At 35.2% G+C, this 24,432-nt stretch overlaps 2 protein-coding genes and 1 long non-coding RNA gene across 8 annotated transcripts; 2 read left to right on the top strand and 1 right to left on the bottom strand.

Annotated features, from left to right (window-relative positions):
• The first annotated feature begins 5,171 nt into the window (after positions 1–5,171).
• On the top strand, positions 5,172–9,308 carry LOC138123532 (uncharacterized). 6 transcript variants are annotated; one of them, XM_069038277.1, is made up of 3 exons: positions 5,172–5,308; positions 8,009–8,800; positions 8,860–9,308. In XM_069038277.1, the coding sequence occupies exons 1-3, from the start codon at positions 5,294–5,296 to the stop codon at positions 9,292–9,294; spliced, it is 1,242 nt and encodes a 413-aa protein (XP_068894378.1). In that variant the 5' UTR covers positions 5,172–5,293; the 3' UTR covers positions 9,295–9,308. The 6 variants fall into 6 exon arrangements, with proteins under 6 accessions (XP_068894378.1, XP_068894384.1, XP_068894381.1 ...); XM_069038283.1 differs by lacking the exon at positions 5,172–5,308 and adding an exon at positions 5,359–5,479; XM_069038280.1 differs by lacking the exon at positions 5,172–5,308 and adding an exon at positions 5,505–5,638.
• An 8,770-nt stretch (positions 9,309–18,078) lies between these two features.
• LOC138123924 (uncharacterized) lies at positions 18,079–19,610 on the top strand. Its single transcript, XM_069038775.1, has 2 exons — positions 18,079–19,005; positions 19,053–19,610. The coding sequence occupies exons 1-2, from the start codon at positions 18,220–18,222 to the stop codon at positions 19,593–19,595; spliced, it is 1,329 nt and encodes a 442-aa protein (XP_068894876.1). The 5' UTR covers positions 18,079–18,219; the 3' UTR covers positions 19,596–19,610.
• A 1,575-nt stretch (positions 19,611–21,185) lies between these two features.
• On the bottom strand, positions 21,186–23,322 carry LOC138123864 (uncharacterized). Its single transcript, XR_011156925.1, has 3 exons — positions 22,200–23,322; positions 22,015–22,147; positions 21,186–21,961 (listed from the first exon to the last, which is right to left on the bottom strand). It is a non-coding gene; the product is annotated as an uncharacterized lncRNA (long non-coding RNA).
• Positions 23,323–24,432: the final 1,110 nt, after the last annotated feature.

Genomic DNA, 24,432 nt, shown 5'->3' with positions numbered 1-24,432 from the left:
CACCAAAAATTACTTACCATCGAGTTTATTGTTAGCAACGAGTAAACAGAGCTTACCATCTTGGAAACAGACGTGGTAAACAACCAAATAGAGTACAATCGCGCAAAAACAAATTATAATGCAGTTATTACAGACAGAGACGGATGAAAAACCCTCTTCAAAAACCGTATCCCAGGTAGGTAGGTATTACTCATATTTTCAACTCGATTAATGACAGAAACAATGTTTAATTCGAAACTACACGGTCAAGGTACAGTCGCGAGCAATAAATTTTGATCGTCAAGGTCTTTCTTTGACGCAATAAAAAATGCTCCATTGTAAAACAGTCGTAAATATCATAATTCATAACCTATCATCATGTTGTATGACATTAATTGTCATTTTTTTTCTCAATTTTTTGACACTTTGTTGACGTGGGGATAATCAGGCAGGGAAATTTTTTAAATTTGTGACAATCTAACCAAATTTTGAAATGACATTGACGACCAAAATTTATTGCTCGCGACAGTACGCCAACGGGAGCTTAGAGCTGGAGGTAACAAACTCTCGGCCGCGAGGGGACTCAGAAGAATTATCTGAATCATCTTGAGATCAAGCGACGTTTATAGATATTCGGGGTATTAATGAACGTCAGACTATTTCGCCGACCAAACAAGAGTGACAGAGCGTCTCGGGGTCGTACGATTAGCATCACTAAACCGCATAAGCAAAGATTTAGATCCACCGTCCCCAACCAACCGTTTCCCGACAAAACCCCCAAGTCTCTATAACCTTGTGATGAACCAAGTGGGCAATTCAAAAATCCCACCAAGCGGCCTTTTTTTTTCTACCAACATAAGCAATGAAAATAAAACCCGCGAAAATTCAAAAAAATGGCCAAGAGCGCGTGATCGTACCTCGTTAATTTCCCTATTATACGTTGTGTGTTGTTTTTTTTTTAATACAAATTAAACATTACCAGATTCGTTCCAACAGGGTTTGTGAACCACACAGAAGAGTGCAAATAAAACAACCAGCTATTTATTCCATGTTATGATTAATAAACGTCTCGGGAGAGGGCACCCAAGTCTCCCCAAATGTAAGGTACTATATCTTTTGAAGGTAGCGCCATTCCGCTCCACAATTTTTCTCCTCAAAATTAAAAGAGATGGCATTATCGATAAATCCTGTGAGTGTGACAAAGATAGAATCTGTTTGACTCGATACAAACATCCCTTAAAATTGTGTATACTTCTATCTTTGTCACACTCGCGGGATTTATCGATAATGCCATCTCTTTTAATTTCGAGGCGAAAAATTGTGGAGCGGAATGGCGCTACCTACCCAAATGTGAGAAGACTATTCATTTAGAACTCTAGGAAAATGGTGAGCTCTGGCCATTCCCCTAGAACCCCGAATGAGGCTCCGCTAAAAACCTCTCCTGAAAATACGAACAAATCCGAAGTGACCACGTGAACGGGACAGTTATTATAAGTTGAGCAAACCTGATTTCATAAACAACACAATTCAAAATTCAGAAAAAACACAAGGGTCATGTACATTACAAACAAAATAGTTTCTTCGGACCGTTCGAGCGGGAGCGGGCTCTAGACGAGAACTTTAGCATGTTTTTTTTTAGTTAATCTACAATGTGCGGCAGATACGGTATAGAAGGAGCGAGTGGCTTTGTGTGGTCCGGTGGTCTGTGGCACCTATCCTTACGACTTTAACATTTCCCGCCTACCCGTGATTTAGTGCTAAGGGAAAAGTCCTAACTGCTTTATGTTAAGTCAACAAATTGAGGTACTCTAAGTTCATCGGTTGAAGTGACATGACTTTTCCAAAGCCAAAAGAAAAACAAAACGCGCTTGTCAGGGAGTGCGCTTATAAAAAGTGAAAGCCACAGACCCACGCTAAAACTTGCTCTTGGTGCCCTTTCTCTTTTAGGAACGTTAGTGAATTGTTACACCTGAGTTTACAAAAACGTGACCCGTACGATTTTATAGAATTTGCAAAACTAGAACCAAGCTGCCTTACGCTCCTTCGCAAGCTTATAAATGTTAAAAACGTAATACATGGGGATGATCGAGATAATTGTGGATTTTGTAAAACATGGTGGAAACCTCACAAACCCACGTGCGACCCATTTGTGTCTTATTATTGTTAAACTACATTTCGCGCGAAACAGAAATAATTTTAGTACCCCAAACACATACCTAATTCAAAAACAGAAGCTGGACAGCAACATTTAGCACAGTTCAATAATAAAAAAAAACAACTAAAAACGCACAATTTGAACACAGAAAAATACACTGTACTACTGCACTACTCTGCAGTCAAGACCAAGTGTCTCCAAAAAAAACATGGCCGTTCATCCCCTGTCGACTTTCACCCCCGCCCCAAGTGGTCGCTGATGGTACCGACATCGGTACTACTATAGCTTTTATTGGCGGTTAGTTTGAATTCAAAAGCGGGTATCTCAACCTCGACGGGGGCTTCACGTCAACATCCCGGAGCCGCGTAAGCGAAGACTTAGGTCCGCCTCCGCTAACGGGTCTACATAATCGTCGCCCCCACAGAAATTTGACTAAACAACCCCCCGACCTCCTGAATGTCACCTAGCCCCCATAGGATCGCACTTACAACATTTTAACTTTAACTCATCCGAAATCTAACGGTGCTTAACAACAACAAATAGGAAAACCTGAGTTTAATTTAATAGAACAAAACGTACCATTAAACAGTAATCAAATAAAAGAGAACCAAGCGCGAAGTTAAACAATGATCAAATAAAAGAGAACAAAGCGCAAAGTAAAACAACGATAAACTAAAAACGCTTTAAATGGCACAAATATCGGTAAGCAACATAAATAACGAATACAATAATCGTTGGCAATACTAAACAAAAAAAATGGCGGGTCGAGTGCCGTTAGAACATGTTAGCGAAAGACAAAAACAAAATGGACGCACGTGATTCGGACGACGGCTACTAATTTTCGAAATTAAGGGATTGCCTGAAAATTGAACCTCCCGGGAAAAAAACTTAGGGATACCGCTTAAAATTAACAAACAGGCGCTTCTCGAAATAAACAGCATGCAACAATAGTATATTTCAAACCAAGGTAAGAAAGTGCTTTCTTGCAGACCGCAGGCAAAGATTATAAACCGAGCCGTAGGCGTGGTTTGTAAGTGCCTAAGGTCTGCAAGGGCACTTTCTTAACAAGATTTGAATACTATTTTTTTTCCCTACCGGCACAACTTCGTTGAAAAAAGTCAAAAAAAGATAGTTATATTCCTGATTAAAACGAAAATTTTGAGAATTCAATAGTAGGCTTGGTTATTTGTTTAATTAACTTTTCATCGCATTTGAAGAATTGACGTTTGTTCGAAAATTTGATATAAACAGGGTAAAGTAATCTACCTGCCTAGCTTATCTGTTTATTTTCCAAATTATATGATTGATCTACCAACTTGCTTTATTGAATTGGCTTTCATTTATCAATAACTTATTTCACTTTTGACATTTGTATTTTGGTACAGTTTTACCATAAACATTTCATGATTCACTTTCTTACCTTAGCGAGAAAGTTGAATTTTCTCACCTCAAATGAGGTATCCACAGTCTACATTTCTAACCGGTAAGAAAAAAAATTATATCTACAACATACCCTTACCACGTGGTCCTGGTCCCAAAAAAAACAAACAAAAAGACAACGAACGTGGGATAAATTACCCGGGTGGATTAAAAAAAACGTCGGATGCCTCACGGGGATACAAAATATCTACTCGGGACGGTAGCGTAATTGATTCAGATTTAACTTACAAATTTGGAAATATAGATCGCTCTTCGCACGGTGTGTTCGTTTCGAAAAACCAAACAAAAGTGACCTACCCCTTTCAGCCACGCGCGCGAGAGCCCGCTTCACCCCCGCTATATTAGTACCTCTTATAGTACCTTCTCATTTGGCGCGCTCTCGTGGCGGTCCCGGAAATTAAAGTTTAAATTTTAAACTGGGTCACTACAACGGTAACATTGCAAGGTAATCATGTACGAATATATCTTTGTACATTGTATTACCGTTAATAATAATAAAAAAAATTTTTTTATACAGGGTTATTCACGAGAGGGGTATTTCTGAATTTTTATTTTGCCGCAACCAACACTACAATGGCAGTGACTACTAAAAATGTGTTATTTCTTTTAAATTAGAAATCAAAGTAAGTTGAATAGATTTGTCAGAAATGTCAGATAACCTGTATTTAATCAAAATTCAACAAATAAATTAACAAATTAAGTTAATGTAAAAGGTGTTCGAAGTGTCTACCATCGGCTTGGAAATATCCGCAGCGGCGACAGAATTCCTTCCACGCTCTCCAAAATGAGGATCATATCAGTCTTTTCGTCGTTATTGTAAAAACAATTTTTTCGAATTAACAAAGGTTTTTTGCTTTAACGTCAAAGAGACAGGACTAAGAGCCGTCGTGGATTCAGTTACAATTATTTTCAAAATTTGAAATCAAGATATTGTTGCAATGTGTATAATGGGTTGCGGCAAAAAGAAATTCAGAAATACCCCTCTCGTGAATAATCCTGTATAACTGAAAATTTCTCAAATGATATTGATTTTATTTTTGGGATGAGTTTTGGTATTGATAAGTGTAAAATGCAATCAATATGTCGCGGTCATTACGAACATTTAGAATATATAACGGGGTTGTCTCTGATATAACTCAAGAAGAAATCATTAAAAATTTAAATAAAGGAGAACTTTATGAATATCGGATGTCCCAGAACTCGCGCGTCAGCCGTAAACCACAAATTCTGTTCTTCCATCTGATATAGGATTTTCAAGATTTTTTTTCTTAAACCATTTAGTTTTTAAATTACAGCAATTTTAAGAGTGCAGCAGTGCAATGTTATATTTTACGGACGTTTGAAGAAAAAATAATATTTCTGTTAGGCCATCCTCTATTTTTATCCTGTAGTTTCTTAATTTTCTTGACTTAATTTGCTTCACAAAAGACAAAGCTCTTGGATTCTTATTTCTGCTAATTTGCGTTTTTTAGGATTATGGGTTGCTTCTCCAGTCTCAGAATCAGTACCTTAAAATTAATGAATCTAAATAAAAAACACGAAACTTTGGGGTGAGCTGTAATAGTTTACGTATGGTATTATAACTGATGCTGTGACATCAGATTCAATTAATTCATCTATTTCTGCTGTTGATGATTCTTGACTACTCCAGGTGGCAAAGCCAACACTGGAATTTCCTCCATCACAGACATTGATGAAGTTTCCATTAGGTTTTGTGAAATGATCAACCATAACGTGAGTAGGTAACACAAATTTTGATCTCAAATATTAACTTTTTCTAACAGTCCGTCGCTGGATTGTTTGTTGTGGGCCAGACACAAACAACGATCTTTTGACATGGTTCAAAACACAAATGTACAGAAATCAATCGAAAAACAGTGCGTAGAGAACACGTAAAAAAGTTAGGTTAGACACATTTATCATCTAATTATTATCATGTGATAACTATCTCGTCTTGATTTCACAACATTTACCTGTATGCACGCAACATTGGAGTCTCTGTTACATTTTGTGATTCTAGTGCAGTGAATCCGTGGTGCAGTTTTGTATCGGTAACGTCGAAAAGTAAGGTTAAGTTATTAAATTTCAGTTTAAAAAATAAGGCTCAATTAATTTTAATTTTGTATGGAACACGAGAGTAAAATATACGTTTGCTTCCGCAAGATAATTATAGAAAATTAACCGACATATAACACCTTTGCCTTTGGTCTTTGGTGGATAAACAACCATAGAGAAATCAAGTGAAAGTGACAGTCAGAGTCACAGTGAAGACAGAAGTCAGAGTAGTCAAGTGATGTGCGTGGTGTGAGTGTCAGTGTGTCTATGGTAAAGAACTCACGAATAATAATATTATAGTGTAGGGTACGCGGCAAAATTCTTTTTATTATGATAAAAGTGATTTTTCTAGATAAAACATTTTCACTTTAGCAACACTTGTTTCAGATGTGTCTGTTTATCTTGCAAGGTCGTTATAATTTTTATTAAACAAAGTAACGAGCGTTCAGAAAATGTATAGTTCAGCAGACCGTGATTTCTTTTTTAGAACCCCAGATCGTCTTTTTAATTAGTATACTTTGACATTTCATTCCGATACACAACCTCACCTTGATCATCATTGTATTAGGTATAATGTCGAGTTTATTACTACTCTCGTGTCAAAAATGGATTACTCCCTAGAATTCGAACTTTTAGGGAAATAACGTTTTTCATGTTGTGTGTAACTAGAATTTTTAAAAGTTATTTTGAATGCCTAAGGTTGGTTACTTTGAATTGAGAGATTAAATCCAAATAAATATGCCGCCAGTAACCAAAATTGATTGTGAAACGAAAAATCATCTATCACTTAGCGATAAATTAGTCATTTGCAACTGTTACAATTAATTTGCTGTCTCACATTTTTGGGATATCTTTTGTTTGTCACCAGAAACCACATAGCCTCCAACCTAACCAAATTTATGACAACCTAGTAACGAATATCCCTAAATCCTAGGGAGTAATCCATTTTTGACACGAGAGTATCCGCCTACTATAGTACATTTATCTGACTCTGAGGCCCGACTAATAAACCGATAATATTCAATTGTTCACCAAAGGGATGAAGATGGTGGTACCGACCGTTTCATTGTAACTTTACCTTACAACATTTTTTGCCATAAGGATCATTTTTGTGTCATTCATAATCCTTGTCAAATCAGGTATGTAGAAACTCCGAACGAATATTCAACCCTTCATCTGCAGGGAGCGTTCTTATTAAATTCAGATTTACTCGTAATACTTTGGGAAATACAACTACACAATGCCGCTCTCTGCATTTGGTGAATATTACTGAATATTATAGTTTCATTAGTCAGAAAAATGTACTATAGATAAAAAGTAACGTTGCCAGAGCAATCTTTGCTAATTTTTGGTTTATATGGTTGGCAGCTTTGATCTTTGTCGGCAGAGATATTCATTCAATTTTTGTATGTTTGAGACTTACTTACCTACTGCAATTATAGGGTGTTCATTTAAATTTATCTTTAAAATTGGCGTTGAAGAGTAGGTAAAAACACAGATAACGCAAAAAGTGAGTTTAGATTTAAACAACTGATCCGTGATCTGTAGCCGTGGTGCGTTCACAATCGGCTTTTCAACGCCTACTTTGAGGATAAATTTAAATGAACACCGGATATAATATACACGCCTTAGTTAGGTATTGCTGAATGATTCCAGGTATAGATGAAATCATTGTACAGGGCGCAAGTCACGTAAGGCTTATTTCTGAATTTATTTACTCGTTTCACTAGCGTTTTAAAATAGCCCACTCATGCCAAAAAAAGTCCAATTTACACAAGAACGAGTTGAATACAACATTTTTTTGTTCGTCAAAAGTGTACAATGTTGCCAACTCTATTTTGGGTCCAAGATTGCGGTGTTGGTGGTTCTTTGATAAAAAAAAACAGACTATATTTACACTAAACAATCACGTAACACTAAGAAAACCAGGAAAGTCCTTCTTAGTTAGTTTTTACAAACAACAGTTTTTTGCAAAAAGAAATAATGGTTGTTCCTTGAAGAAACGATGTTTGACAATTTGACGTGGAGATCTACAAACTGACAACGTTAACGGAAACAAAAAAAGCACTACACTGTTTGACAACGTTTTATTTACACAATTATTAAGAAGTAAATAACAGGGAATAAAAAAAAATAGTCAGAATCGACTGTGAACCAAAGTTCGCATATTTGCTTTGAAATTCAATTTTGTTGCTTGTTATGAAGAGGTTCCACTTGAAGCAAAGACGTTTACCAAGTTGCAAGGAAAACTGTTGAATTATTTTTATTCATAGTTTACTTTGACTATTTTTTTTTTGATCACCTGTAGATGATTATTTGATTTATTATTATCTGTAACAAGCTCCACGCTTTCCAGCTTATCCTCAGTTTTCGTTACAGTCGTTGGCAATGGGTGAAGCAAACGAAATAAAATCGTGGGTAAAGGTGATTTTAAAAAATGAAAATCTCGAAGACTTGACGGTGGACATTGTCGGAAACTCTGAGAATGGTGATGGTTACGTTGGAGATATAGTTTTTGTGGATGTGGCTGCAGTTACAAAAGAACGGACGAAAAAAGACTACCATCTGGTTTTGAAACGTGCCAAACGAAGTACGGCTCTTAGGAAAAAATTTCCCGTCAAAGAATCGTTTTTAAACGAAATTCATGTTTATAATACGGTATTTCCGAGTTTTTTGAAATTTGAACAAGAGAGAGGTGTTGAAGAACCCTTTGATAAGGTACCAAAATGTTACGGAACCTTTATAACTGAGAATATGGAAGTCATAGCTTTGGAAAATTTGAAAATGAATGGATATACATTATGGGACCGAAAGAAACCCCTGACTAGAGCCCACATAGATATGGTGGTCAAAGAATATGGACAATTTCACGCAATTTCTATTGCCATGAAAGCCCAACAACCTGAAACTTTTCAGAAATTGTTGCAAAATTTTGAAGGGACGTTTGTAAAAATACTAGAATCAGCCGGGATAGTTTCTGCTTCTGAAAGTCAAGTGGGTGAAATTTATGATTTGTTGAAAGATGATCTTGATAAAAGTATCTTATCAAAATGGAAGAATTTGCAACACACCGTTCGACCATTTTTCGAGAAGTTTATTCAGGGCTTGGAAGGACTTCAAGTGATCGTCCATGGCGACTGCTGGAGCAATAATTTTATGTACCAGCAAACAGTAAGTTTAAATATATTTTAGTCATTTTGTTCCACAATATAATAACGTACTTTTATCAGAATGATGTACCTTCAAGAGTTGCAATGATCGATTGGCAAGCAACAAGTCTAACTTCACCCATCATAGACTTGTCATATTTTCTGTTTGCAACTTTATCCAAGGAAGATATGGATGATTTAGATGCTATTTTAAAGTCTTATCATAATTCATTTACTGAGCATTTGAAGAAACTAAAAGTTGATCCGGAGGGTGTGTATCCATTTGAAGTTTTTTTAGAAGATTGGAAGAAATATTCGAAATTTGGGATAATCATAACCAGCATGATACACAAATATTCGTTATCGGAGAAGGACGAAGCTCCGGATATGGCCCGAGCAGCTGAAGATGGTCAAGATATTTCTGACACATTTCGAATTCCCATTCGAGATATCGCCGGCTTTAAAAAGAGGATGCATTATATTGTAAAATATGTGGCCGACCATGATTTAATATAAATTTTATAAAACAATTTTTTAAAGAAACTGAAATAAATATTTTGTTCGATACCTCCCTAGAAAGTGAGCCTGTATCCATAGTAACCAGTGTGTGAAGGTTTCTCTTTCGTTCACTTTCGCTCATCGTTTTTCATTCACTGTCTTTCACTTACTGGTTTTCGTTCACTCGTAAATTTTTCCAATTCTTTCTGATAATTTTAATTTTTTATACAATATTTGGTACCCTGCGGCACTTGCCTCTTCCAGGACATCATCAACATATAAATAACTCTTCATCATCCATTTCCATCCGGTAAGGCTCGATAAGACATTGCAAATTCAAAACCATGACAACTGATATTGTTGAAGCATTGTGATAGTGGTCTATAATTCCTAAAGTTACACGAAAAATAAGTTGGCGAATGTATTTCTAAAGGCGGCCTTACACCAAGGCAACAACTGGCACATGTTGCTGGCAACATTACTAAAAAATATTGCAGGCAACATGTTGCCAATTGTTGCCTTAGTGTAAGGCCGCCTTAATTTGCTGTTAATATTTTCAGTACCCATTTACGTAATATCCATCTATTTTTTTTTCTAAACTAGCTCCAGAATAACCAAACTACCACGATTAAAGTGACTAGACTACTTCTTCAGCACATGTGAAAGTGTGGTCAGTCAACACTTTTTATGAGAATTACGTAAGTCTTGACTTTCTCTACTAAAGGATTTGAAAAAACGTTAGAACGTTAAATATTTATTCTAATAATAAAACAAAATTTTCTCTGATATCACAGTTACATAAACCCTTTATTTATAGCACGTTTTATGATGGGTAGCGTTCTTTTTCCAAACTCTTCTGTGCTTTTCACCGCCTTGGTAAAAGCATCGCTTATTGCACGACCCGACTCCGCTACTTCCGCCAAATCATTCACTTCATCTGAATCCGACAAACAAATTTTTATTATGGCGGGTAACATCGTTAATCCAAACAATGAAAATCTTTTCCACTGTTTCTGTAATTCCTCAAATTGTCAGGATCACTTCCTAACTTCCTCAAGAACTCTGACAAACTCTCATAGTACACATTCACAATTTTATCAAAATTTGGGATATCATCCTCAGATAGACAAGTGAAGAGGAAGTACGACCGGTAAAGCTAACCTACTAATTTGAAAGTCCAAGAAACACACATCCGATAATTTTGTTTCGTTACTGTCCTGAAAAATACCTAATATTGGTCACATTTTAATGATACTTGATCGTCACTTACTACATATTTGAACATAAAGTTGTTGTTTCAACAGTCTCCATGGAGAATAACTGCGTATGGGTCGCTCTGAGCTGTTATTTCGTTATGTTTTTTCTTTTTGGTCCTTTCGCTTAAAATATTTAATTTTGGTGCAACATCATCTTCTTTTCTTTCTTTGGCTATTTTGATGATATCCTCGTAGACGTTGCTGTTTTGTATATGCGCAGGACTGAGTAAAATATATTTATTTCTGTTATACAGGGTGTTTTCGAAGTTGAGGTGTTCCTTTTAACCTGTGATAATATGCGTTGTTCTAAAGAGTTTTAGCCAAAGTCACCTTAGTAAAATGTGTACGGCAATGAAGATATAATAAGTTAATTTTTTTGAAATTTTTGAAACCGGTCCTGCTCAAATTTGCGCTGATTTGTTAGAAATTAGAATTGACAAAAAAATCAAATGAGCATGGACCGTTAATCAAAAATACTGTCAGAGTTGTCATCTAATTAGTCGGAATGGCTTTATCATTACGAAAATAATGAGCTCTCAGATATGTTGCTAATGCATGGGCAATGTTATCACGTTATCAAAATGCAGCTGCGGTGTCCAGAGAGTACGCAGAGCGATTTCCAGAAAGACACCATCCTGGGCCACGTCAGTTATTAATCTAGGACAGCGGAGAAATAGACAGGACCGGACTCAAAATTTTAGAAAACAATAAAAATATACAATCAATTATCTCCCTTAATACAAACATTTTACTAAGAAGATTTAGGCTAAAATTCTTAAGAATAGTGTATAGTATCTCGTGTTACAAGGAACCCCTCAACTTCGAAAAAACACCCTGTATATAAACGACTCGGAGCTTTCCTTTCTCCCGGTTATCACCACCCACCTCTACGTTTTTGGTTGTACGGCCGAGCAGTCTCCAGTGGATCTTGACCCGAAGTCTGTTAAATCGTTATTTTGGGTTAATTTCATTTCAAAGGGGGAATAAATAACGTAACAGTACGTAACATTTTATAGAGAGTAGGTATTGAGAACAAAATACCTTATATTTTATAATTCGACTGTGTGATGCAAGGCTGAATGTAAACCAAAAAGATATAATAACCAATAGAGTTTTTTAAAGGATGGTGTACTTAATTCCAATTAAACCAATATGAAGAAAAGATCACTGTCAAAGATATTCGAAAGTCAAGCCTTCGGCAATGCTATGATATCACTGATATCAGCTTCTAATGAAGAAACTCATTTAATTTTGACCGTAAGTTACTCACATTTTACAGGGTTATTATAAATGATTGTCCCGTCGCAGTTGGCGTTGAAAACCTACACAAATTTTTAATGTGCCGCCAGCCTCGCAAAGTTAGACAAACTTGTAGACAGATTTCCACTACCGCCAGTATCGCCACCTATCGGCGATACTAGTCTCACTCATGTTATGAGGCTTGCGGCAAATTCAACTACGTCACCAACGCCAACTGCGGTGGGACACTCATTTATAATAACTCTGTAGTATAAACAGTTGTCTGGGGACTTACGTCGAAGAAAGAGGAAAAAATGTTGAATCTTCAGGATACGTGAACAAGTTTGCTTACTTGTACAACCGAGTATTTATAAAATACGATGGTCGTGATAGTTGATCCATGTGTAACAGAGCTGTGATAGTAAATTCTGTAACGTCGACCGTGACCACGACAAAAACTCTGATTGTGAATATGATATTTTCATTATAGATGGCAACAACGTCAATGCAAATAATGAAAATGTTTTCCACTGATTTAACAATTCCTCAAATGGAAACATCTTATGGGCATCACTACACAACTTCTCCAAGAAGAACTCTGATAGAGTCCCGTAGTACACATTTATTTCATACTGTCCGGTAGATGCTCGATTGCATCATCAATTTGAGTCCGGTAGGTGAGTTATAACAGTATCAGAGCCGGAAAGTGTCACTTAGCAACACCTACCGGACTGTTTTCCTTTTATACATCAAATCTGACATTGAAAAGTGAAAAAGTTAAAAAATATTCGATCTAAAAAACAATAGCAACGGCCGTTTCCACATGAAAAAAGGTGATGCTATTTTCACAATATAATGTGATTTTTTAATTTTTGAAATAAAATAATGATGCACAAGAGACTTCCAGTATGAAATAAAATACATTACGATATACTCGTACATCCGGTAGTACTTGTAACTTACCGGACTTATAACATAAATTACCATTTTATATTTTATCAAAATTTACTAGATACAAAATTCACAGATAGACAAGTGAAGAGGAAGAATGACAAATTGTAGACTGATAAAGCTACCAACTAATTTGACAATCGAAACAAGACACTTTAGATAGGTAACTACTGCTTAGCTACGGTTCAGAAAAAAAAAATTGTCTTTATTTGATTTCTGCAGATTTTAATTTAATGATACCTACTAGATCCTCACTTCTGCATATTTGTCATTGGCATTAAGTATACATATCTTCGAACTACGAAATTATCTTGTCACATTTTACGACAAAATCCTAGAATTTTTCTTCACTGTAGTTTGTCGTTCAACGAATGCCACATCTAAATAATCATCACTTTTTTCGGAACATTCTGATAATCAGGGTTACTCACTGTAGAGTTCCAGCGAAAATTTAATGTTATGCAACACAACATACCAAAAGCTCAGATTGCTAGATACCATTTTTAACATTTTACAAATAAGGAATCAAAGTAAACTCCATCCATTTTCAATATACACTACTAAATCTAGTGATTTTAGTAACTTTTGTGGTGTAATAGGATACAACTTTTTTCTACTGTAAATGCAATGTCACAGATAATAATTCAGGTTATGTGTATTTTGAAGAGGTTAGGTATAATGTACGATTATTGTCATTTTTGACAAATCTCTAATCGAGTCCCACAATCAAGCAAAGTAAACTAGTTTTGAATACCTGTTTTACTTAAAAGGTTAATATAAAATACCGGCATTGAAACCAGCAAGTAGGTGTACCTTAATAAACATAAACAAACTTTAACGAAAAGATTTCAGAGCAGGACACAGAGCACAGAGTGAAAGCATGATACATTCAAATTAATAGTGCTCAGGAGCAAACCCACTCAAGTCAAGCCTGAAGGCCGGCTGTCTTGTAATTAAAAAAAAACCCACAACGGCGCAAATATTTCTTCACTGTTCCATCGTGCGTCGTTTCCATTCTGTGCCTGTGCACCCGATCCAGAAATTACTCCGTACTTTTCCTTCAGATATCTGTAGGAGATTGAAGCTAACATTTTAAATAGATCAATTTAAATTGAAAGTGGATTTGTCCACGATACACTTACAACGGTATGCCAGCGCGCATCCGAACGTCCTGTCTGACGTCATATGCGAGGCAAGAGCCCATGAGTTCTTTTAACTGGTTATTGCATTGATGGAAAACACCTACTTCTAATTGATTTAAAAATCTCAAAAAATTCAGGAATGATTATGTATCGCTGTAGAACATTTTGTAAAAATTTCAAATTTTTTACTGAAACAGGTAAATATTTCGGTTTAATTCAATAACAGCTAGGTAAATACATTAATTTACACAATTTTTCACTGAGAGTCCTTTCAAACATGTAGGAAAAATTTAGTGTCATTGAGATCATGAAAACATTACCGGTTTTTGAAATAAATGGAATTTGATGTTAAAGTGCAGAATTCTGCCATGATTTATTATTAAATTGGGCGATCCACAAAAGAGGTTGATATGGACTGTTTATGGTACCCTTTATGTAGTAATATATATATGCCCTTTATGGACTTAAGAATTACTAGAAAAGTTCCTAACTGTATTCGTAGTAAATCTCGGTAATTTTTCGCTGTTAAAATTGGAATAATTCAAAAAGTAATAATTTACTTTTAATAAAATTTAGGTAATTATATTTGTGCTTATTTTTTTTTTATAATACATAGTTAAATTGGGATATTTTCAATGATGGGGAGTGCTATGGTCACCATGGCAACCGAATTGTTTTGTTTAAATAAATTATTGAAAAGTTTGCGCTACTTCCATGTTGTGTTTTTGTCGGTTGTTTTACCTGTTAAAATTTTTAATTTGACAATACGAGATACTAATTCAAAATACTGTTAAAATTTTGACAATTTTTTATAACGTACATTTTTTTTTCTAAAAAATAACATCATTTTTCATTAAAATCTTATTTCCTATGTTTAATGTTTTGTTTGTCGGATATTCTTTGGCAAAGAATAATTTAAATAGCACCTACCAATACAACATGATACCAAAAAAAAATTCAAAGACAAATAACAACAATAACAAATTCAAAGTGAGTCGCGAGGTGAGTCGTTTTTTGTGCCGGTCAGTGTATTTATAATAGTACATACATAATTAATAATTTTTTTATAGTGATATAATAATATATGTAATATAACAATATATTTAATATGTATAAAAGTCTATTAATCTTATTTTTACTACCAATTTTCATGAAATACAATGATACCAGCCATAAGCTCCTTTATAAGTGCCTCGCACATGACGTCATGCGCAGTGCTGGCCAGTTCTCGCACAGCTACTTGTCATACCGTTGTAAGTGTATCGTGGATTTGTCAACTTACGGTAAAAATTTCCCCAACCATTCGGTAAACTGGCATCCTACCCAAATTTGGACCATTTACTTCCCAAATGCTTTTAAAACATCGGTGAATACGGTATGAGAAAATAATCAATGAAATTGACACTCAAATGCCGAATGATGATTAAAACAGTGAATGAGGGTGACAATATCGAGATTTATTTGTAGTCAATGTGAATATAGTTGGACCGTATGTACCTACTTCCCATAGATGAAACTTGGATTGATTCATCATTACCTATGATCCAGAAACCAAAAAAAAAAAAAATCAATATAATTCAAACCAGCTGATTGTCGACCCAAAATGTATCGGAAAAATTCTGGCTTTCATTTTTTGGAAAGAAGTTGGGGAAATTTTCACTGATCAGATGCAGCAAGGAAAATCGATGATGGGAGATTGTTACTGTTCTGTGTTGAAAGAAACTCCAAACCAAAAATTCTGGAAACACGTCATGGAAAAGTTTCTAAAAATGAATTGTTTTCGCAAGACAAAGCACCTGCTTGTTGGTTTATAAAAATTCATTAAAATCTGCTTTAAAATTACCCATCTTCCAGGATATTCTCCTAACTTGGCCCTTTCGGATTATTACACTCAATTCACTTTCAACACTCAAGAAAATCTTAAAAAGAATGAAAATCCACGTCAAAAGAGATATTCTGGACATCTGGTTTAGACAGACCAAGAAAATGATTCTTTTTTTTAAGGTACTGTTACGTTATAAATTACGCTCCCGAAACTGGGCAACCCTGTTACCGGTTACAAATCCGGAATGTTCAGGGGTATAACGAACAAGTCGTGGCTTCGACTCGGTTTACAATGCGAACCACGAGAAACGCCGACTGAAGCTGAAAAATTGGTGAGAACAGCCCGGAGTACGGGAAATGATACACAATCTTCCAACTAATCGTTTATTCAGATGTCAAACAATGAAAGTAATGATATAAATGAAAAAGAAAAACAACGAAGCCTGACTAGCCCTATGGCGTGTACAAAATTGAATAACCCTAACTCCTCGGAGGGTCCTCCGGGTCCCAGATATTCAACGAACGAGTACCGGCGAAACGTAAAAAAAAATTTCCTTCTTTAGCGAAGGAGGAAGGCCGACTGGTCCTACGTAACGTCGCTATTCGGCTACTCCAAGTCTTCCTTCGCTCCAAAAAAAAAAATTGAAGTTAAGATGTTTTTCTCCGGTACGGACCGGTGAAGAACCACGCGCAAAAAAATGTTCGGTGAGCGCGATACACAATTCCTGGCGAGGTCACTCACGGATTGATAATCGTTCGTGAATATAAAAACCCGACGGACTTGATAAGGAATTTTTTTTCTTAAATTAGTACGATTAATGAAATGACGCGCCTTATGACAAAACTGCAACTTTAACAGTGGAACAAATTATAAATCCTAAACGCGATATACAAATTAAAGGAACTTTTCATCCGTCGAAATAATGAGTGACAATGGAAATTTGACTATAGTTAAATACAAACGCTCAATTAGTTCGACGGAGTGACAAAATACAACCGAAACTTTGAGAAGCTACGGCCTGTAAAAATTGGGGTGTCACCACTGCTCCGGACTTGCTGGTGGGTAGATCCGGCACCTTCCGGTGAGTCCGGGGACGACCTGGACTGACAGGACCCGACGAGATCCTGATCCGCAAAAGCGTTCGGTCTGGAACCTTCCGTAGTGAAGTCCGTGATCCGCTTGGCAATGTGGGCGGTGGTACTTAGACGAATCGTCTCCAACGGCCCTCGTGAACTCCACTACGTCGTCTCGTCGGCCCTGCAAATTCACTCGATCACTGTCCCCTTGACTCTCCCCAGGCACTCACAACACTCCCGGCAAAAGGTCGTGAAAAATCCCCGTTCTGTCTCTGGTTCCCCCGATTTATAGCTTCCACCCCCTCTGTGCGCAGATTTTTCGGCGGAAGTCCGAGTACGTTTCCGTCACGATGGATTCTAGAACATTCTAGAAAAATCGCGAAGATTTACAATCGCGCGGCGATTTAAATCGTAACAGTACCTATTAGACTTAGGGTCAGTTTATAGAAAGAGAATTAAATTTTAATGCGCGATTAACCCATGAATCCGAAACTTCGATTGGTTCAATCTGATTACCTGTTCAGTTAATCTCGCATTTGATTACGATTAACTTAATTTCGCTTCTGTAAACTGGCCCTTAGTTTATAAACGTCGCGTTAAATTCATAGAGTTGAAGGGTATAATTGTGTTGAATAAAATAATATTATTTATAAATCGAAAATTACAGTTAGGTTTGAAAACGCATTTCAAATAGAAGTTTTGGGATTGCTATCTGGGAAGTACTAAGCATTTTTCAGTATGAGAAAATTTTCGATTTTCTTTTTAATTTTTCAAACATTATGTGTTGGTCCAGTCAACTGATCGAAAAATTTCTAGTTTGATGGAAAACATTCGGAACAAAACATTTCTTATCTATTTCGATTTGATACGTCTTGTTGTCTATTCCGTCACTCAACAATGAATACTAAATTTCAACTGGAAAAGTTAATCTAATCAAAATTTTGCCAGACCGTATGATCCAATGAAATCACGAAGCTACAGAGTTTTTAAATGGCAAAATTTTTGTCATAGCAATAGGTTTAATATGCCAACCAAATAAACAGTCAAAAATTTGTGTAAAATGTTTTATTTTATTCATGAAATAGTCCTCCGAATACCATTTGTGGTAAACTTTTGTCTGGCAAAATTTTACGATTGATTTACTCGAGTTTGTTACAAATTTATCTCGTGACACTGATCAAAAACCACTTGTCTGCGACTCGTCGTTTTTTTAACAATGTAATTTAAATAGAATCGAATTCATGTGCGATAGATAAGTGAATTGTACCCGTAAACAGCAAATAATTTATTAAAGAATGATTATGAGTTGAAATAGATTTTTCGAGTCACTGCACATGATAAGGAATTTGTAGATTAGATAAAACGATCAACGCTTCATGTCTATAAAAGCATTTTTCTCTTGGCAAAATTGATCACATCCGTTTTGGTGATAGTACAATCCTTATTTAGTAAAAATGAGTAGTGGCAGTGATATTCAGAATGAACTAACTAAAGTGGTAAATCAGGCAGCAAAAAAATTGGATTTAAAAAAGTACTCGCTAAATCTAGATCTGAATGTCCTCAAAGGTGATGGATTTCTCGGTGAATTTTACAAAGCCTCAATTACAGATGATGAAACAAAGAAGAAATACGATTTAGCCATTAAAAAAGCACCAACAGAGAAAATAAGGAGAGAAGAAAATTGCATAGACGCTGTGTATAAAAATGAAATATTTTTCTATTCGAAAATATGTCCTGTTTTTAAAAAGTTTGAAGAAGATCATCAAGTGTTAAAACCTTTTAACTCGATTCCCGAATACATCATCAGTGACGGTCAACTGGGAAAAGAAATTATAGTCTTGAAAGATATCACAAAAGAAGGATTTCAGTTAAGAGCAAAAGATTTGTTGCTTGACGACGACCACACCAGACTTATATTTAAAACTTACGGACATTTCCACGCCATTTCCTTTTGTTTGAAGCAACAGAAACCTGAAGAGTTTTCGAGGTTGACGAAACCACTTTTCAATATTTGGAAAGAGTTTTGTGAAAAAAGTAGTTTTGTTAACATACTCAAGAGTCACGCTCAAACCGCGTACGAAGTGTTAGATCCAAGCAAACATTCAGATATTATGGAAAAACTTAAAAAATATGTGGAAAAACCTAAAGAAGTGTTTTATGAAATTCTAGATTATGATGGAAAATATTTCGGAATCCTTCACGGAGATTGTTGGTCTAACAACATGATGTTTAAATATCAGGTGATAATTGTGTTTGTTTTTAGTTAAAACTAACTATTATTTTGCAGAATACACTAAATCAGTCCAAACTGGAAGACATGAGTTTATTAGACTTTCAGCTGGTTATAGCTGGAACTCCTGTGTATGACCTGTCCTACTTCTTTTATACCGGAGGTTCTAAAGAACTTTTTGATAAATTAGAAGATTACCTTAACATTTACTACGAAAGCTTTTCCATATCTTCAAAAAATTTGGGCAATGATCCAAACGAGTTGTTTCCCAGAGAAGAATTAACTCGTGATTGGAAAAGATATTCCAAATTTGGAATGATGTTGTCTCTTCTTGTAACCAAACTTAAACTACTAAGCAAAGAAGATGTCATCGATTTGATAGACGCTGATGATAAAAAATCGAAGACCGATAATGGAGCGCAGTTTTTCAATTTAAAATATAACAAAACATTGTATAAGAAGAGAATTGAAGACATTTCTGATTCATTTTCACGAAAGAGATATTTTGTAAATTATTTAATGGCTAATAAAAGTACTGTACCTATGGGTTTCTACATTTTTCTGCAAACAGCCTTTCAAAATATATATTTTAACTGTTAACAATTCGTCCTTCCATTTCGAAAGTAATAAACAACCGTCAAGAAAAGCAAGGTAAAATAAAACATAAAAATCTAACCTCATAATTTTTTATTAAAAAATATAGATTTTTGATGTTTATTAACTGTGACTAGGTACGATAAAACGAATAGGTATAAAGAATAAAAACTCAACTGAAAAACGCAAACAAAACTTCATTAATGCCAGAAGTAAATAATAATTAACCCTAGGCCCTTGGTGCAAAGAAGCCATCGATTTCATTAATGTCATCGGAGAGCCCCTTATTGCGGAATCAGGGCATTCAAAATCAAAGAAATTCCTTTTCGAGAGGATTTCCTTTGCTATTCAACGTGGAAACGCTGCAAGCATTCGGGGCACTTTTCTAGATTCCGCATTATTATCGGAAATGTTTGTATTGTAAACCAAAAATGTTATGTACTTAAGTTGATTAATTATATTTTCATTAAAACAAAGTCGGTATTGCTTCTATGCAATGGCCAGCAATCCGATAGAAAATGTGTGGGACATGATGGAGCGACAAGTCCGGGCTCTTGAGCCACCCCAGCTACGCTGGTTAAACTTGGTGAGCAGATAATCGCTATTTGAGACAATCTGGATCAAGCAAATGTTCTGTCCACTATTAACAGCATGGGTAGACGGTGTGAAGCCGTCATATATGCTAGAGGTGGAAATACCCGCAATTGAGCGATTTTCTTTTTTTTTAATTATTGAATAGATTTAATTTTTTTATAAAACTCTTATTGCAATTTAAGACACTACCGAATAAGAACTGATTTGTTGCGATTTATTTACAGCTATCAACTATTTTCACATTTTCCAAAGTGATGCGTTAATTTCTGGGAGCAGTGTATCATTATATCGGGTGTTTTTTTAAATTTCACCTCATAGTAGGCCTTGAAGAGTCTATTGTGAACGCACTATACAGATTACGGATCACGGATCAGCTGTTTAAATCTTACGCTTTACACGAGTGGTGGGTTCGCAATCGACTCTTCAACGCCTAATACGAGGTGAAATTTAAAAAAACACACGATACATTAACAGTTGTATCGAACACCCGGCTTGGATACAACTGTTAACTCGCCGTTTCATATTTTGTATTGTATTTTGAAGCGTCACTTTGACAATTCAAATCAAGGTGTCAACGGTGTTGCCAATATAATTTTAAAGTCATAAAGCCTGCTTTAATTATGTATTTAAATGATCTCACGGTATGTATAAACCACGGCCTCCTAGATTCATAAGAGACTCGTCTCTTATCCGGCCTGCCGCATTCGTAGTTCTAAGCATTATTTTTGTTTTATAGGGTGTGCCACAATACGGGGCTTATGTGTTGTACTGGTTGCCTACCTTGCAGGAAATTATTGTTTTATAGAGGTGTTTTCAGCATTTTTCAACAGTTTTAACGCACATCTGACACTTTTTCAAAATCTCAAATCAAGAACATTTTTTATGAACGGTAAATTTAATTTCAACAAATTTCTTTATTCCATCCTAAACGATAAAATGGTATTTTATCTACTGTTTTCTTCATGGTAAAATGAAGTTTTATCGTCTAGAAAAATAAAATAATTACATTTTCACAAGTTTCTTTATTCTTTTTTAATCAAAATTACAAACGTCTGAATTGAAATAACCGGAAATAACATTGTTAATAAAAATTAAATGTGCACTTTTTAAACACTTTTCCACCACATTTGACAGTATTCTCGTTAGCGACATCTTTGCTTTTGATGAAGTTAACGACATCCTCACTTTTGATGAGGTTAGCGCCACTGCAACCAGGTAATTCGTTTGAAAATCCTTGACAATTCTTTGTGCTGCTTGTTCCCATCAAAATTCTGTTACAAATTTCCTTCTTATTTTCAACTGATTCATCAATGTAGCCTTCTACAACCGAATTCGATTTCCAGCCACCATGTCTCTTCATCATAAGCGTGTTAGCTCCAGTGTTCGCCAAAAGAGTAGCACTTGATCTCCTAAAGCAATGACCAGTGTAAGATTCAGGTAATGGCAGCTTTAAAAATTCCGCTATCATTCGGGGCATCTTGTAAAATGTGTTAATTCCCACCACTTGCTTTGTACATTTTTCATTGCGATAACCCAAAAAGAAACTCTTGGTTGGTGTATTTGCAGGTCTTAAATCACTATATTTTTTGTATAAAGCCAACTTGCTAACTCCTATTTTCGTATTATCCACAATAGTAAACATACCTACGCTTCTTATTCGTTTTTGTTTCGGGAACTTGTATTATCAGAATATTATCTCGATCTTCGATATCGTCAATTTTCATTTTGTGTAATTCATCCATTCTGCATCCTCCGCCGATTCCCATGACCAAGGCAACCTTTAGATAATTTACTTAATATTGAGTGAAACTACCATAATAAAAACACTTACCTTTATCAACAAGTAAATCTTATCAGGTGCATCCTCCAAAAATTTGTTAAAATGTTCCCTCTCTAACACATTTGATTTAATCGGTGTGTAGGTTGAGTATTCTCGTTTAAGGAAAGTCTTCAGACTCAAAAATCTAAAAAAATAAACGTTTTAATTATAATATTCAAAATAATCATTCTTCTTACTTTGATATGTCTACTTGTTCCTTGATCAGTAAGGTACTCTTCAACTTTGAATAACAACTCCACAATGTTGAAGCCTTATACTTTTTTACCTTTTCTGCGAAGTACGATAGCAGGACTTCTTCTGATACACCTTTTATGTTTCTGCTTTTCCTCCAGGCACAGAAAATATTGTATTCTTTTTCATACAACGATACAGATTTTCGCGGCAATAAATTTTCAATAACAGATCTGGCTTCTTTAATAATATCTTCAGGAACATACAATTCATCTTCATTAAGGAAAGATTGGGCCATTATTTCCTCAAAAATGAAACACTTTCACGACGCTTTCACGAAACTGCTTTTAACTTTGTTGATAAACAAATTATCTCGGTAACCGACTCCCATGCCAACAGCCCCCGCTTTGAGTTTCTAATGTTTAACATCCATTGTTGTTTTTCTGTTTTTGACGTTTTTTTGATTGTTGAATTTTTTTGACGTTTATAATTGTCATAATCAAAATAATTCAGTAATTCAATCGAAGTAATGGAGGATGGAATAAAATTTTGTATTGTACACGACGATAAAATTCACCATTATCTTCTCGAGCGTATTAGCCTCTCGGCTTACGCCTCGAGGCTTAAACCGCTCTCGAAGATAAAATAAAATTTTATCGTCTTGTATAATAAATAACTATTTTTATTATTTTTTGTTATTTGTCTGTGAGTGCAAGTTACAAAAATTTACAATGACAGGAAGTTCTAATTTTTAAATAAGTGTCTCACTCACATTTTACCATGAACAGGACAATGAATTAGTGGATTTCCCGAAAGATATGAGGCCAAGATATTCTTCAAAACAAAATTTATATTTTCCTTTGGAATGCTTGGTAGAATTTCTACTATTATTAAAATTATTGTAAATTGTATAGTTTGCGAACGAGAAATTGGAATTTAAGTTTCCTCACTTGCAATGGGTTTAGGGTAGATTGTAAAGATTATAATATTGCTAGTTACTAAAAAGGGATGCCGAATATCGGCAAAATGCAGATTGTTTGTCCCTCCTGGAATGAACTGCTCATAGTCGTAAATCTTCATTATTATCTATAATGTTTAACCTACCCAAAACCCATGCAAGATGCAAGTGAAGAAGGTAAAATTCCAATTTCTCATTCCCAAACTATACTAGACCTACAAATTGATCATTGGGGTAACTTAGCCTTCCTCTATCTTAGTAATAAATTGGTTCCAGTAACGGGATTTTCTTTTTCGAATTTGAATCTTGTAAATGTGACAAGCAATAATCACATCCATGGATTGCCTTCGTTATTTTCATAATTAAGTAGCCACATAAAAAAGCTGTTGCCGCCGTCTCAATTTGAAAATTGGTACTTGGCAAATAACTAAAAGAAGACAATTTTTCTAGTTTTTCCAGAGAACTATCTTGCAAGGTGACTGAAATATTTACATTGGTCCTTAAATTTTGGAATCTTGGTAAAATTTTACTACTTGCATATTCTGCGGCACTAATGATATGATCTCTCAGTCCTGTCTTCGAGTGTCTTCCATGCCACATTTAAAGTGATATCATTGGGTAGATTATGATAAGAAGTGTTAACTTTATGTCGTGAACTAATACAACATTTTTTCTTTGTTTGTGGCATTTTTTAAAGTTTCAACTGCACTTAGTTTTTCAAATTGACAATTTATTATATAAAATGTCATTATTCATACGTATTTTTAGTTGCATATACTAATATATGGATCACATTAAAGTCGCTAGATGGACATACTATACGGGGAATTTTCAAAAACAGACATTTATCGAATGCGACAGGCCGGATAAGAGACGAGACTCTTATGAATCTAGGAGGCCGTGGTATAAACCATTCACGATTATTTCAAATTCGCACTATCTATGAAAATCTGACATTTTAGTTGGCAGTATTGTGATTTGTCTTAATAAATCTATTTTAGGTTATAATTCAACCGAACACTGCTCCCAAGTTGTTACATTTTTTAAATAATTGAACGCATTAGGAACAATAATCGTAAAATTGTAATTGAAATGAAAGATACATATTTGTAGGGCAGTTCTGGGTAAATTCTTATTAACTAAATTAATGACGGAATTGACAACAATGCGAATATTTAAAAACGAAACGTCATATGACAGGACCTGACGCCAATCTAACAAAAAAATATCGCGGCCTCCTGCGTGTTTAAAATAATAGTGAACGGCATATACCGGGTGGG

This window comes from Tenebrio molitor, chromosome 2, assembly GCF_963966145.1.
Source record: "Tenebrio molitor chromosome 2, icTenMoli1.1, whole genome shotgun sequence".
Taxonomy (NCBI): domain Eukaryota; kingdom Metazoa; phylum Arthropoda; class Insecta; order Coleoptera; family Tenebrionidae; genus Tenebrio; species Tenebrio molitor.
The sequence above is the reverse complement of the archived record's forward strand: the minus strand, read 5'-3'. Positions and strand labels throughout refer to the sequence as shown.